Source organism: Stylophora pistillata, chromosome 4 (assembly GCF_964205215.1).
Source record: "Stylophora pistillata chromosome 4, jaStyPist1.2, whole genome shotgun sequence".
Taxonomy (NCBI): domain Eukaryota; kingdom Metazoa; phylum Cnidaria; class Anthozoa; order Scleractinia; family Pocilloporidae; genus Stylophora; species Stylophora pistillata.
In genome coordinates this window covers 9,927,117-9,938,631 of record NC_142522.1, presented here as the reverse complement: position 1 = coordinate 9,938,631, position 11,515 = coordinate 9,927,117, and the positions used below count along the sequence as shown (strand labels likewise).

The window sequence follows — 11,515 nt, the reverse complement described above, 5'->3', positions numbered from 1 at the left end:
AGTGAAGGTAAAGTAGTATTTTTAAACGATGATGTAGGTTTCCTAATGTTATCACTTGAATTGGTATCTGTTTTATTTGCTTCAAAATTGTGTCCAGGCGGAGAATTTATTGTATGAACGCTAGCTTCTGTAGAATTTTCAAAATCTTCTTTGCAGTCCTTGTTTTGGTCGTTCTTGGGACACTGCCAGTCTTCTCCCATTCCAATTTCTTTACATTTCTTCATTCTTCCAGTTTCGTCCACACTGGGACAACAAAAGTAGCATTCTTGACAAAAACCATTGTCATCGAGGTAGTGTCGTTCGGGGCACTCGGTGCCGCATTTACGATTTTGAGATGGGGTGCACTGCTGGATGACGTTAGTTAACCCACAGTCATGGCAGGACCTGCAACTCTCAATGCCATGTTTGTCTGAATATGTCTTGTTCTGTTGGCACGGTTCGCATTTAATAGTGGTGTAGTTAGTGATCTTGGTACCACATTGGGGTACGAGACCTAATCCTAGCGGGCATGCAGGGCACGCTTTACACTCCATTTCAGCCCCTGGATCATCTGGGTAATATATCAGGAAGTTTCGCACCGGAGAACATCTTATAGGACCCCCAATTACAAACTGTGACCACAAGACCATTACCAGGATTACCTGAAATAAGGGAGGAAGAACATTATGAGAAACAAAATTTAGAGATTACGCCATTATACGCGGCATATAATTACATTTTGCCTCGAGTCGTAAAACATTTTGGAGAAAATTTTATCTAAATCTGATTTAATATCGATTTAATATCTGATTTAATATCGGTCGCTGGTACAGACCTCACTGCGTTCGGTCTGTACTGGCGACCTCGGTCAAGATTCTCCCATAAAGACCTCCCGCTCGGTTAATAAGAACTAAATAACATTTTGTACATTTATCTTTATATACTGTATTTCCATATAATATTTTGTACATTTAACTTATAAGTACTGAAATTAACCCTGTGCCAAGTCACCTAATAAAAATCGTCTCTCTTTGAATGATGAGAAGCAATTCCATTGCTCATACGATTTTTCTCACCGGTGAAAAATATCGTATGATCAAACAGAAGCCTGATACGATTCTCTTCACAAATGGGTAAAGTAAGCAGTTAAGACTGCATATGGCTACTGCTGCCGCATCCCACACATTTATGAGTCAGGCTTGTTCTTCAAAAGAAAGATGATTCAAGAATGTAGTGACTAATCGACACTTAACGACCAATAATCAAATGGTAACATAGAATCGTATTAATAATAATAATAATAATAATAATAATAATAACAATAATAATAATAATAATAATGACAATGATGACGATGATAACAGTAGTAATAATAATGATTACTTGTAGAGGCTAGCTCAAGAACTTACTGTTCCTCGATCAGTCTATTCTTTAGGCTCCAACAATGATTAAACTAGGCTTCTTTTATCTTTAAGTTTGATTTTGCCAGGTAATTATAAGTTATTTTCTTATTTCATTGCAATTCCATTTTTGTGAGACTTTTGTTTCATACAACAAGGCATTCCGCGCTGTGGGTTATTCCGCCATTCCGTCGTTCCACTGTTCATAGGATCCCTGTAAACTCAAGTTATCGTATTTCGGACCTTGCTCGCTTCGCAAATTTTTAGGGGCTCTTTTTAACGTTTGTCACTGATTGAAATGGTGAAGTGCTCTCTTTTCGAATAAAGAAAGTTTTTCTTCAAAGTTTCCACGATTTTCTAATCATATGTATTTAGATATTTCTGAGAGTAAAAGTCTTTTTCAATTTCGTGTCGGAGACCCCCCTGTGAAATTGAGATGTTTATCATCTTTTGTGGTTTCATGGCAAGAACTGAAAAAATTATATCTTGAAATCTACTGGGCATAATTCGCTGATTCGAACGGTAAAATACTCTCTCTGCAAAGTAAAGCAATGTTTTTTCAAACACCTTCCTGAATTAATTGTGAGATGCTTAGCATTTCTAAAGCAGTCCGAAACAAGCATCGGGAAACCGTATGATGAAGTGCTGATTCGAGAAACATTCGAAGCGATCCGAAGAAATCGTCAACGAGCGTTGAACGACCGAAGATGTACCAAAACAGACAAAAGCCGAGAGCGAGGAATATCGGGTCAAACTCGGTGGACTTCGTTGTGGGCGAAGTGGTTGTTCGTAGTCTATTTTTACACTCACTCAACAGGACAACATTATGGCTTTGCCTCCATGGGAGGCATTAGCCATAAAAATCGTATCGGTTTCTCCCGCCTTTCTGGGTGGGGGGTGGGGGGGGGGGCATGCAAAGTAATTGAGAGTGAGTGTTTGCAACGTTCCCTGCTTGCCCAGCATCTTGACTTCAAGGTTTGCATATCTTAATTCAGTGGAACAATTTCTTGAGGACGAATAATTTATCATTATCAATAGAATTTATCATTCACCTTGTTCGGCAGCAGATTATCTACGTGGCCAGCAAGCAATGCCGCTCTTTACCAGAGTCGCATTCTTCGTTTCTGTAAAACTAATTCCGCCGCCTTCAAGTCTTAAATTACCATTATTATCCGAATTGATTATCCTTCGGCGTATTTTATTCTCATTAGAACTGCAAACGGTCTACCTTGATAGGGACGGACTGGAAGGTGTAGGGAAACATTTGAAAAACTTATTACGGACCCCTGCGTGAACTTATTAAACAATCTCCTTTAGCATGAATTGTAAGTAGGTTTTCGTTAAAATTTTGTACCTTGAAAAGAAAAGAATAGAAAAGAAAAGGTTTGGAAAAATACAACTTTAAAATAATTTGCGAAACTTTTTCAGCTCTGCATCTTACGCAACAACAACAAATCGCGCGAAACCTGGCCATCGGGGGACCTGGCACAGGGTTGGTCAATCCCAGTATTCATTTGGACGCATTATCATGTAGTCTCCTCTCGCAGCCGTTTGTGGGGAGGGAGACAAAGGGATCCCGAGACAAAGAACGGCTGCGAGAGGAGACTAATTATCATGATACCTACGAGAGACAGGGAACAGATATTTAGAAATACTCACTTTGATAGCGCTCTTCATAGTCTTCGTGGCACCAGGGTTGTTTCTGCTTCGTTTGTTACCCTGTGTAAAGAAATTAGCACTCATGCTTAGCCAAACCTTGCTGAAAGTTTGCCAGTTGAGAGTTATCATATGCTGACTAAGCAATTGTAAAATTCAAGGATCGAGCACTCGCTAACTTACCATTGTGTACTACTAAGCTTGAGCCTTTTCCTGGTCTGGATCTTAAAAATTATGGCAATCTCGGAGGCAGACAGTTTCGTCAATAAAAAACCTCTACGCCGTAAGTTGAGAACCCAGAATATATCGACGTTACACCTAGATAAAAGACTGATTTAAGTGAATGTGAATAGTTTCACCTCTGTTTGAGAAGTGTTTATTCCGGCGAAGTCACGTCTTAAACATTAAAGTTGCACAAAAATACAATGACAAAATATTATTGTAATACGTCAGAGGCCATAAAGAAGATTCCACGGCCGTTGTCACGTCCGCGATAAGTTCAACTTGTTGCGCGGTGGTCCATGCTTATCTTAGCATAACTATATCGTCATATATCTCTTGCGAATCAAAATGTTTACTTGCGTCAAACAATAAAGACACCCGAAGGGAACGGAGGAAAGGATCTTTAGCTTTTTCAACTTCTCGGAGATTCATGACGTCAGATTCTATATTTATTTTCATAGTAAGGTCATACATTCCACGAGTGGACGACAAAAATTAGCATAGTGCATCTAACGAAATGTGAGGTTGAGAGTGATGAATACTGTGGCAGTCAAAGTTTAGCAGAACTTTTTAAGACAATACACAACATTTTTGGTTTTAAAAACATGCATGTTCGACAGTTCTTCTGTCATCTTCAGTACTAGTTCTAATTTACATTAAGTAAAGCTCAATTTAGAGTATTTACAAAATGCTAATTGGACATAACAGCAAAGGAAATATGAGAACGTAAACAATTAAAGAGAAAGTTTTAAATAACAAGTTGATGATTTCAAATGGGTTGCTTCCCTGAATATGAATAGCATTTTTGATTTTACATTGGAAGGTGGTGAATGCGTGGTCGAAGATGCTGAAACAATCATTAGAACACAAAGTGCGGCATTGCTGAGAGTTTTTGTTAATGTCTGAAGATGTGAGAGGTCCTATCACAAACCAAGTACTCATGCACTCGTGCGGAAAAATGCTGAGAGATTTCGCTGACTTAGCAGGTATAACAGCCCGCGCACAAAAACTTGTAAACCATACAAGTACGGAACCCACAAGAGATAGAATCTTTCACGCCAAACACATTACCAATTTCAAACGATGAAAAAACCAACTTAATATCTATGTTATTACGAAAACGTTTAGCAAAATGGCGAGTCCTTTTATAGCGTGACAACAGAAAAAGGGCCAATGTAAGGTATTTTGAAGTAAATGATCGGTGTAGCGTCAGTGTGAGATACCGATTAACAACCCCCACAACTAGATAACTAGATGAGCTGGAAAATGATTGTTTTGAAAGATTTCGATAAGTCTTCTTGATTGTCTTCTCGAAAACCCAATCAAGTGTTGTTGATCTTGTAAGCTCTATCAACAAGAGTGCGAATGAGGCTAACAGAACTAAATACATCACCAATCAAGTGTTGTTGATCTTGTAAGCTTTATCAACAAGAGTGCGAATGAGGCTAACAGAACTAAATACATCTGAAGTCCTTGGTAACCCCGCCACGAGTCCACCAAAACTATTGATTAGCATTGCTGCTATTAAGTCTCCCCCAGTCCCTTTTTATCGCAGCAGGCTAACAGAACTAAATACATCTGAAGTCCTTGGTAACCCCGCCACGAGTCGACCAAAACTATTGATTAGCATTGCTGCTATTAAGTCTCCCCCAGTCCCTTTTTATCGCAGTAGGCTAACAGAACTAAATACATCTGAAGTCCTTGGTAACCCCGCCACGAGTCCACCAAAACTATTGATTAGCATTGCTGCTATTAAGTCTCCCCCAGTCCCTTTTTATCGCAGCAGACTTAATTGTAAACCAATTGAAGAAGAGAGGTGTAGATTACACAGTGGCCACTAGTCAAAGCAGAGAACTAAAGGGAAACTTCATGGTAACTCAACATTTTTTCTTGTTCTGAAATATTACTTTAAGATGACTTCTAAAAGTAGATAATTACCAAATAAAGAGAGCCGATCTCCTGGACGAGAGAGTGGAAAGAACTGAGGAACTGATCAAGATAACATTAATGAAAGTGTTCTAATTTCTGATGTCAAAAAGTTGTTTGAGTGATTCTACTGACTGCTATATTATTTTTAAGAACTGGGCACTGAGGATTTCTGCATATCTATATACTTTTTTATGCATGCGGTTCTCTTGCGAAAGCAACAGACTGCCTTTGGGATTACGACTTTAAGTTTTAAACAATATTGGGCTGGACTGAAATCTTTCCATGAACTATCAAGTCAAGGGCTGATTGTCTATTTAAATAACGTCGTTAAACACGCAATCGGGCTTAAGTGTTTTTTTGAAGTCTCTTTAAGAGAACGTCTTGTAATAAATCTGCGATTTTACTTAAACTTCCCCCTTTTAAACCATCAAATTTCAACTATTTGGGTAATTTCAATTTCATGTTTTTAAATGTTATGTTCAAATAGAGGTGTTTCAGACCTTGAAGTAAATTAACGTGAACCAACCACATTCAAATATTTATAAACTGCGATGACGTTAAATTTTTAAACCATTCGGCATCGTAACTACGCTTTCACACATTAGTCTCTCAACCTCTCTTGAGGCAGCTTTAAAATAATGAAATATTCCGTGAAGGAAAAATACCTCTTAAAATGCAAACAGACCGATGATTGCAAAGAGGTTCCCGTTTCATTATATATTATTCTGCACACTCATACTCATTACTCTAAGCGTGTTCCACTCTCTTTACTCCAGCTTCATGAGTTTTCTCAATGTCCCGTGGAATCGAGAAAAACAATAGGAAAATCAATTTTTTGCTATTGTGCATCTGAATCGAAACCCCAACAATCTCTATCCATGGTTCATAAAGAGAAACAGTGGAGGGTACTGAAATAGATAACATCTAAAACATGAATAACTTGTATTCCTATTGGCTCCCTACAGGATGAGTCAAAGTTCAAGGAGTTGGCTTCTTTACTTTATTTTTGACAACATTGATAGAAAAAAAGCGTAATCTCACAAAGGATTATCAGAAGCACCCCAGAAAACATCACTAAGCTACGCCCGTACACACACAACTAGAAAAGATCAATGACAACCATACAGAAATCATTACTACCTTAGAATTGATTACTGGAATTAAACTTTTCAATTGATTCGTTAAATCAAAAGCAAACAACATCAAGGTAAACAGGTCTAAAGAATAGCTTCAAGCTCTTGGAAAAAATTCCTTTTACCGAGGCGCGATTGGTTTTATCTTTGCATTTGAGCGATTTTTGGGTGGTGTGAATTTACTCCATAGCACAGTGAAACATCACTAAGCCGGTTTAATTCGACACTCGACTGAAAAGTAATTGGTTTGACCTCTTAATTAGCTAAGTTTAAGCAAACAAGAATACCTCAGAGCACAGTTTAAAAAATATCCTTGTTAATATTAAATGAAGCACACAGTGCTTACTTTCTCCTCAACGTGAGATCAAGCAATGCCTAGTAAAGGCATGCAGTATTTTCTTGATATAGTCCCATGGTACATCATTAAGTGATATACAGGCATACTATGAAGAAGGTATAATTTGGAGTACTCCCAACAGCTGTCGTCCTTCCGTATTCTATACGCCTGACCTGTTAGGGGCTTGAGATATCTATTCATTTAAGCTATTCGCATATTTTCCTAGAGTATAAAAGCTTTGACTAAAACATGAACTTCGTCCTCAATTGCACCTAAGAGCATTTTCTAAAAAAATATTAAGAGCTGTGAATTTCCTGTTATAACAAAGAGCAAGGATTAAAAGGCTTGAAAAAATCTCTAAAATAAAGTAAAATTTTAACCGAGCTTTCTAATATAAATCTAAGTACAAAACTATCTCTAAACACCTGATTAAAAATATCCTGCAGTTTTATCTTACATTAACACCTCTCAAACGGCGGGAATCCCAAAATATTGTCATCATATGTTAAGTGTCTTTAGATTCTTCCGATTACACAAAACTCTAGTAAATGTGAATTTCTAGCTAGAGGGACGACATGATGACTATCAGCTGATCAAAGGTATTCCGTGTTCCCCACTATAGTAAGTCCGTGTGTTGATCATGATGTAGACTACGAGCAGAATCTCCTTTACTATCGGCAAAGTACGTCGCTGATAAGTAAAAAAAAGATTAAATTGACTCCAGCGCACTGCTCGGAGCTTTAAGGAATAGGCGCCTCACTCCCACAGTTCGATGCGGCGCGCTACCATAAATTGTTTTTTCACTGATATTTTTTATTTATTTATTTGACTCATGCCGGAGGACCTCGCCGAAAAAGGAAGGACTGTTCGTAGTCTATACATGATGTTAATGAAACACCTAAAAAACTCTTGCGTATTTTCAATTCGTTTAACACGATACTATCCTGACTTGTTGTTTTTAAACCACTTTAAGATGTCATTAGCAACATCGTGTCGTTCAAGCTCCTGCAGGACGTCTACGAATTCTTTTAGTGACATACAAAGGGAACCTAACTTTTCAATCAAAAGCCTTGTTGCACTTCCCCCAAGCTTGTTGTTCTCTTTCGCCAAATACTGAATGTCTTCGGGGGAAACTTTAAACCGTTTAGCGACATGCTTCCAGTTCTTTTGAAGCGGCGAGGAATCGAAATCCAGTCGGTGAATAAAATCCTCAATATCATATCGTAAATCAGCGAGCCCAACGTCTGAAGAAAGAGCAATGATATAGACAGAGTTAGAAGGAAACAATAATCATCACAATAATCCTCTAATTTGTGGACACCCCCAGTCGTCCCACCTCCTTCCCTCGGCGCTTACAAGAGCAGTTCCTGCAGGCAGGTACTCGGAGTGTGGCGATGAAGGCTTCTTTTAGAATTTTTTCGTTGCATTGGTCTTACACTCTTATGACAGAGATTGTTGAATTATCGCACAATTACATACCCTCAGGAATGTCATTCTCAAGATTACAACTATTGTCGTGTTCTTGACCATCAAGGCAAGCTGAAAAGGAATGAATTAAATTATGATGAATTCACTAGCAAATTAGCTTTATCAGTTGCAAGGGATTATTGCATTAATGGAAACGTATGACGATGAGGGAGAGAGTGCATGTGGCGTTTAAGTACCCGGGCATTTTATTCTAGTCTTAGTCAAAAACTAAAAAAAAAAAGCAAAAAAAAAACAAAAAAAAAGAAATCTTTTGATCGCATTAATTAGAGAGCTGCGCTCATGAAGAATAGCACCTAAGGGCTTTGTTCAGAAAACTAATTTTCACGTGTAATTTACAATTAAGATTTTAATTGGTCATAGAGAGACCAAACTTGTTTGTCGTCCATAGCTAAAATTATATTATTGCGAATCCGATCGAGGGAAGAGCAACAGGGTTTTGGCTCCCATTAACCTGAGTGGTGATAAAATTTCAAATAAACTTGGTAAATACGCACGTGTAAAATTTGAACCACCCAATGAGGACTCATTTCCTTGAGAGGCCGTTCGACTCTCAGCAGAGCCAGAGCTCAAGTTGTCTTGGTCTGAGCTAGAGTTGGTTTCTAAAATTCAAAAATTTCTAAAACGTTTAGATGCAAGGTTAATGAATGAAAATGGACTTTGAAAATACGTCATCATGAGCCAGAGTGAGTCATACATTCAACTCTTAAGGGGTCATTTTGGCCGAGTGTAGAGGAGCCGGGGTATCGAACAGGTACTGAAAAATGTGAAAAAATCGTTACAAATTATACATTTTAGCACACACATTTATGTCGATACCAATGGCACCTAACCTATATTTTTTTCCTTCACCTAACAATTCACTTGAAAATCACAAGCCTTGTCCCAGTTCTTCCATTTTTACTGAGGCACGGTTATCAGCATCTCTACCAATAATACTAATCATACTATGAAATAAAAAGTTGATCCTGTTCATAATTGTACAACCCTTTTGCAGAGAGAAAGGTTTTCAAAAAGTCTGGAAAGTCAGTGTGGTGTTACGGGTTGGTCTCAAGGAGGTTCTGAGAGGGAAAAATGTAGTGAATAAACTTTGGGGGCCGAGATACAAGTTTGCCTGAGTAGCCGTGACGTAATTTTAGGACTTAGACTTCCGACGTGCTTTTAAGGCACGGCCTTTTCCTCGGTGATGATGGGAAGATTTTCATTAGTATAATCCCACCTTGAGAAGAGTAGCTCTGTGAATCCTCAGTTGCTATGACGGGGTCCAACTCCATTGATTCATCGCTATCTGCAAAGATAAGTTATTCTCATTTTGAACGATATGCATTTCTTGTGCCAGGTCAGTGGAGATGGCCAAAGAGGGTGAGCCATGAACGAAGAAGTCTCTAACCCTGTTTGTCGATCTTCTTTACTGAACTCTAGTACAGGCTAGGTAGAATCCGCTCCACCTTCCTATAGTCGACCAAGTGAATAGATTCAATTTTCTGTGCTTAAACTCTCCACTTATCCCTTTCATCCCCAAGATGTCGTTAGTAATTCTCCTTACTGTCTGCATACAATTCTTATGATGTTAGTTTGGAGAATTTGGTATTGGATCATCTAATAATACCCTAATTGATATTTTTCTTGATTCTCATTACTTGTCTGCCTGATATTGTATTGATGTTGTAAGGCTAAATTCTGTATTGATCACTTTTGGGAGTGAAAGGGTTAACGAGGCGGTTTAATTACTGACACTTTGGGCATTTTTCAAAAGATATGTCGTGGAAACCTGATGAATAAGGATCCCATTCGAGAGGACTATTTAGCCAAGACTCCTTGTCGTTGAAGCGGATATTTGGAACACTTGACTTATGCTTTCTCACCTATTATAGTTTAATCCTACCTTCCAGTCGTAGTTCTTTCCTCTGAGAAATTATGCATCTTGAGCTAAACAAATGAATGACAGTTCCTGTAGAGATGACAATCAAAATAATGATAATAATTGTTCCAAATATAGCCCATGGTGAGGAAGATTTATTTTTCCCCCTCTGTGACTTTTTCTTTTTCGCCGAAATATTTGCAGCTGGGTCGTTTCCTTCTTGTAACAGAACTTCCATATTTCCGGCAGCAATCGAAGTTGACGCAATTCTGCTATACAGTGAAGATGGTTGTGGCATGATGCTAGTCGTGGATTCTATACTTGTAGAGGAACGGTTTTCTACTTCAAGTGGAACCCTAATAGACCCTAGAATTGCTGTCGACAAAACGCTAATCAGCGATGAACGTTGTGGCTTTATGCTGGGTGTCAGCGGTATGTATGGAACTGCAGTTGCTATAGAGGAGCCACCGCCTGTCGGAGATGAAAGTTGCGGCCTGATGCGAGGAGTGGTTGTGGTTGTGACTGGTTCTTGCGTAGTTTCTCTGCAGTCAGTCATGTGGCCATCAAAGAAGTATCCTTTGGGACACTTATGTCCACATTTTCGATTATGTTCCGTGGTACATTCTTGAAGGACATTTCGTAGTCCGCACTCCTGGCAAGGTTTGCAGCTTTCCACTCCATGGCTGTTGGAGGAGGTCTTGTTTTTTTCACAAGGCACACATTCTATCTTGGCATGTTCTGGTATCGATGAGCCACATTGTATGTTCAGCCCGTGACCCTCAGGACACTCTGGGCACGGTCTGCATCCCGCGAATTTACCGCTGGGACCTAACTTCACAAAGTTTTCAGCCAATGAACATGGGGATTGGCCTTCTCCCACAGATACCATCATCCATAGCAAAAAGAGACTTTGGATGGTTTTCTGAAGTGAAAAATGAAAATATTTGTAAAAAAATAGTATATTTTAGCCGGGTACGTATTCTAGCTACTGTTCGAGAAATTCGCCCGCGCTCCTTTCCCGAAGTTCCCTCTTCAGATAATCGGAGACTGGATCCGAGAAAACGTCGGAAATCGAGCCTCAGTGTTATTCTCGTTACGCAATGTTCGTGGTTGGGGGAGAAGGACGTTGCGTGACGCGACCAAAAAACGGTTGCGAAGGAGACTATGACCGGGAAGAGAATAAAACCACTTCTGGGACGCTTAAACATGTTAAGTCAAATATCAACCATCAGAAATCCTTTGTTTCAGCATTAAACTAAAAGATTCAAATCTATGGCATGCGCCAGGAGAGAGAATTGTTAACTTCCAATTGCAATCCCCCTTTGTGAACGGAACTGTCAAAAAACTAATTAAAATGCAGATATCTGATGAGGAGTTCATTAACGCGGAGTGTGTACTACACTTATATACGTCATTGAATGGAGAGGGGAAAAGTTACCCTGTGTCTATATATTTCACACAATAGTTTGGTTGAAACTAACGAAATACATGATATATATTTTAGTTCTGAAAA

The 11,515-nt window shown here is 38.9% G+C and overlaps 1 protein-coding gene and 1 long non-coding RNA gene across 4 annotated transcripts in view; one reads left to right on the top strand and one right to left on the bottom strand.

The window, feature by feature from the left end:
* LOC148732391 (uncharacterized) overlaps positions 1–10,922 on the bottom strand; it is a 12,963-nt gene extending 2,041 nt beyond the window's left edge. Inside the window, exons 1-7 of the mRNA XM_088756148.1 lie at positions 10,027–10,922; positions 9,361–9,429; positions 8,639–8,743; positions 8,136–8,195; positions 7,597–7,900; positions 3,039–3,138; positions 1–641 (exon numbers count right to left, since the gene is read on the bottom strand). The exon at positions 1–641 is cut by the window's left edge and continues 143 nt beyond it. Coding sequence (XP_088612274.1) covers positions 1–641; positions 3,039–3,138; positions 7,597–7,900; positions 8,136–8,195; positions 8,639–8,743; positions 9,361–9,429; positions 10,027–10,894 — 2,147 coding nt within the window. The 5' untranslated portion in view covers positions 10,895–10,922. The remainder of the gene's footprint in view (positions 642–3,038; positions 3,139–7,596; positions 7,901–8,135; positions 8,196–8,638; positions 8,744–9,360; positions 9,430–10,026) is intronic.
* Positions 1–11,515, top strand: part of LOC148732384 (uncharacterized) — a 94,057-nt gene that overhangs the window by 31,208 nt on the left and 51,334 nt on the right. The window lies entirely within an intron of this gene.